At 40.2% G+C, this 3,105-nt stretch overlaps 1 protein-coding gene across 1 annotated transcript; it reads right to left on the bottom strand.

Annotated features, from left to right (window-relative positions):
• Positions 1-1,111: 1,111 nt before the first annotated feature.
• Positions 1,112-2,635, bottom strand: foxd5 (forkhead box D5). The gene has a single exon (XM_053625491.1). It carries the CDS (start codon positions 2,159-2,161, stop codon positions 1,202-1,204), a length of 960 nt encoding a protein of 319 aa, XP_053481466.1. The 5' UTR covers positions 2,162-2,635; the 3' UTR covers positions 1,112-1,201.
• Positions 2,636-3,105: the final 470 nt, after the last annotated feature.

Raw genomic sequence — 3,105 nt, 5'->3', positions numbered from 1 at the left:
AAATACATTCTAGAGGAAACGCAACACGCATGTGGAGACAAGTTTCTTCTTCTTCTTCTTCTTCTTCTTCTTCTTCTTCTTCTTCTTTTTCTTTTTTTTTTTTGGCCATCACTGACAGTGTGCTGTTTAACTTTCCTGCCTAACCAGCCTTACCACTTTTATACATCTGTTCTAATTCTTACTTTCCATTCATCTTCAGTAGCTGCTTTATCCTGATCAGTAAATCCAGAGTCTATCCTGGGAATACTGTGCGTGAGGCAGGAATATAGGCTACATCCTGGGTGGGACTAAAAATCCATTTTTGTTGTAGCCTTCAGAAAGTAAAGAAATGTACAGGCTACGATGGCTATGTAAGTGAAAATATTAATCAAATGGAAAAGTGGAAAATTTCATTCTTAACAAATGTTATGTTATATAACTTTAATTATTATGTTACACTGCGATTTTACCAGCCAGCTTGGACATCTCAAAGGTCTACAGAAGGTCTACAGAAAATGAGAGCATACCATGCAACAAAATTCAGTAGTTTCATATTCACTAAAAGCATTCATTTATTTACTTGTCTGTGTGTTTGCCTGTAGCACGAAGCTCGGTGTTATGCATTCAGCAGACGTTAGTTATACAGTTATATATTTTACTCAGAAGTAAAAACCTGTCACGCACTCCAATCCAAAGTGGTTGTTTATTTGCTCTGTTGCTTGAGTTTTCTAGAATATTACACTTAAAAATAAAGGGGTAAAAATATTTATTCTATACAACATCAGTTCATTCACAAAGAACTGATGAATGGCTTTGCATCAGAAATGTTACAATTATGAAGAACATTTATTATGTGATATCTAACTCTGACACCTTCATGTTTATGTGTGCAATCTTTTCAAATAAAAGCGTACTCTAAATATATTATTAAATATAATGATGACCCATAAATGTTTCTTATACAATACACGCTTGTCATTTTTAAATATAATAATCATATTTATTTCAATTAAACACAAAACAACACAAGTTTACGTATTTCCGCGAGACACACATATATTAACATTAACATTATATATTTACATAAAAGCTGTGTATAACGGCCTGTTGGAACGCATAAGGCAGCTGGGATTGACTGTATGTGCAAATAAAAGACACTTGTGTGCTATAACAATAACATGCTTGCTATTAATTGGTTCAGTTGTGACAGTCTATAGCATGTTCAGCAGTTAGGATAGAGCATTGATAAGTTTTCTGTAAAGGGCACAGAGGTTAAAGTAAAAGGAGTCCGTGTCACTGGCAGAAAACCGGGAACCACACAGGAAGCTGACCGCGAGAAGACATGTCCATAATCGACAGGAAGTTGGAGGACAGGGGTTTTGCGTGTTGGACTGTCTGATTTTGCCATAATGCTGTCGATAGTAAAAGAGCACTTCTGCGTCCGGCGCTCGGGCCCCTGCTCGGGGAAAGTGAGGCGCCCCTGAGGCCCAAACTCTCCGGCTTGGAGGCCCTTAACATCGGCCACAGTCTGATAGGGGAAATATGGACACGGTGTGTATCCGAGAGGCTGCGTTAGAGGACGTCCAGACACACAGTAAGGCCTTCCATACGATCGGTCACTAACGCCGGGATAAAGCACAAGTCCGTCTTTACAATATTCAGGACGACTTCTCTTGAACCTCTTTCTCCTCCTCAGGAAGCTGCCGTTGTCAAACATGTCCTCCGAGGCAGGGTCCAGAGACCAGTAGTTGCCCTTGCCCGGGTTCCCTGGTTCCCTGGGGATCTTGACGAAGCAGTCATTGAGCGACAGGTTGTGCCGGATGGAGTTCTGCCACGCCGGAAACTTTGCCTTGTAGTAGGGGAACTTGTCGCTGATGAAGTCGCAGATGCCGCTGAGAGTGAGTTTCTTCATGGGGCTCTGCAGGATGGCCATAGTGATGAGGGCGATGTAGGAGTATGGAGGTTTAACAGAGCCGCTCGCTGGGCGGTTCGGGGTCGTGACCTCGCTTTCCCCAGAGGAGTCAGCTTCGGAAGTGTCCGCCTCCGCGCTAGACTCCGCCGGTGAGTCATCTGTGTCCCGACACGGTAGGAAAAACTCTCCTCCAACTCCCCCGACGATGTCTATTTCTTCCTCAGAGGAGGTAGATGCGTGCTGAGCCGCTTCATCCATGGAGAGGATCATGATGAATCCGCAACCAGGGACGAAAGAGAATGCGCAAGCAAAGTCTCTTAGGTGTGTGTGTGTGTGTTTGTGTGGTCTGCAGCGAGATTGTTTGCTGGTCTAGCTGGACTGATGGCCTATTTATGAGGACCCTCGCAGTCCACTGATGGTCAGACCAATAGGAGCGCAGATGCGCCACAGGGAACCGCATGGACTTACGCAGGTGCGGGGCTCCTCTGACCTGCTGCACGCTCATGTCAAATGATTTACATTACAATGCCATTCCAATAAACCCAATTTAAATATCATTACATTTTGTCTGAGACTGTCTTTTGAGATGGCAGTAAAAAAAAAAAAACGTCATAAAATAAATTCACTTTTAATACATCTATAAAGTGTGACTGATTTTTATAAACCCGTTATTTATTTCATTAATTAATCAAGCATATTAGTTCAATTCTGTCTATTTGTAATCGAATGGCTTCACTCAATTGAATGTCTTATGTCCCGTTCAGTAAAATTAATCAGCACAACAACGAATATTATAAAGAAAGTGTTCATTCATTAGAGGCGAATTTTGTATTAATATTTGTATTATTTGTATTAATATTTGTATTAACATTAATATGTGCTACTAAATTCGTTTGTATTAATTAGTTTGTGTTATTTGTATTAACATTTAACTCTACTAAATTAGACATTTGAAATGATGTGTGCTAGTTTGCACATATTTCACATCATTTGTTTTGTAGCCTACGAATAGTCAATAATAAACAACTAATCAATTATGTGTGCAAACGTTACACGGAATGCTTTTGTGCAGAAATAAATAGATGAATAAATAAGAAATAAACAAGAAAGGTTCTAAATTGTACCACTGGTTTTGTACCTTTAGGGTATACATTTTTCCAAGATGCATATAGGTCTACCTTTACTCAAAGTTAATTTCCAGCCAGTAATTTATG

The sequence above is a fragment of the Ictalurus furcatus genome, chromosome 5, assembly GCF_023375685.1.
Source record: "Ictalurus furcatus strain D&B chromosome 5, Billie_1.0, whole genome shotgun sequence".
Classification (NCBI taxonomy): domain Eukaryota; kingdom Metazoa; phylum Chordata; class Actinopteri; order Siluriformes; family Ictaluridae; genus Ictalurus; species Ictalurus furcatus.
The sequence above is the reverse complement of the archived record's forward strand: the minus strand, read 5'-3'. Positions and strand labels throughout refer to the sequence as shown.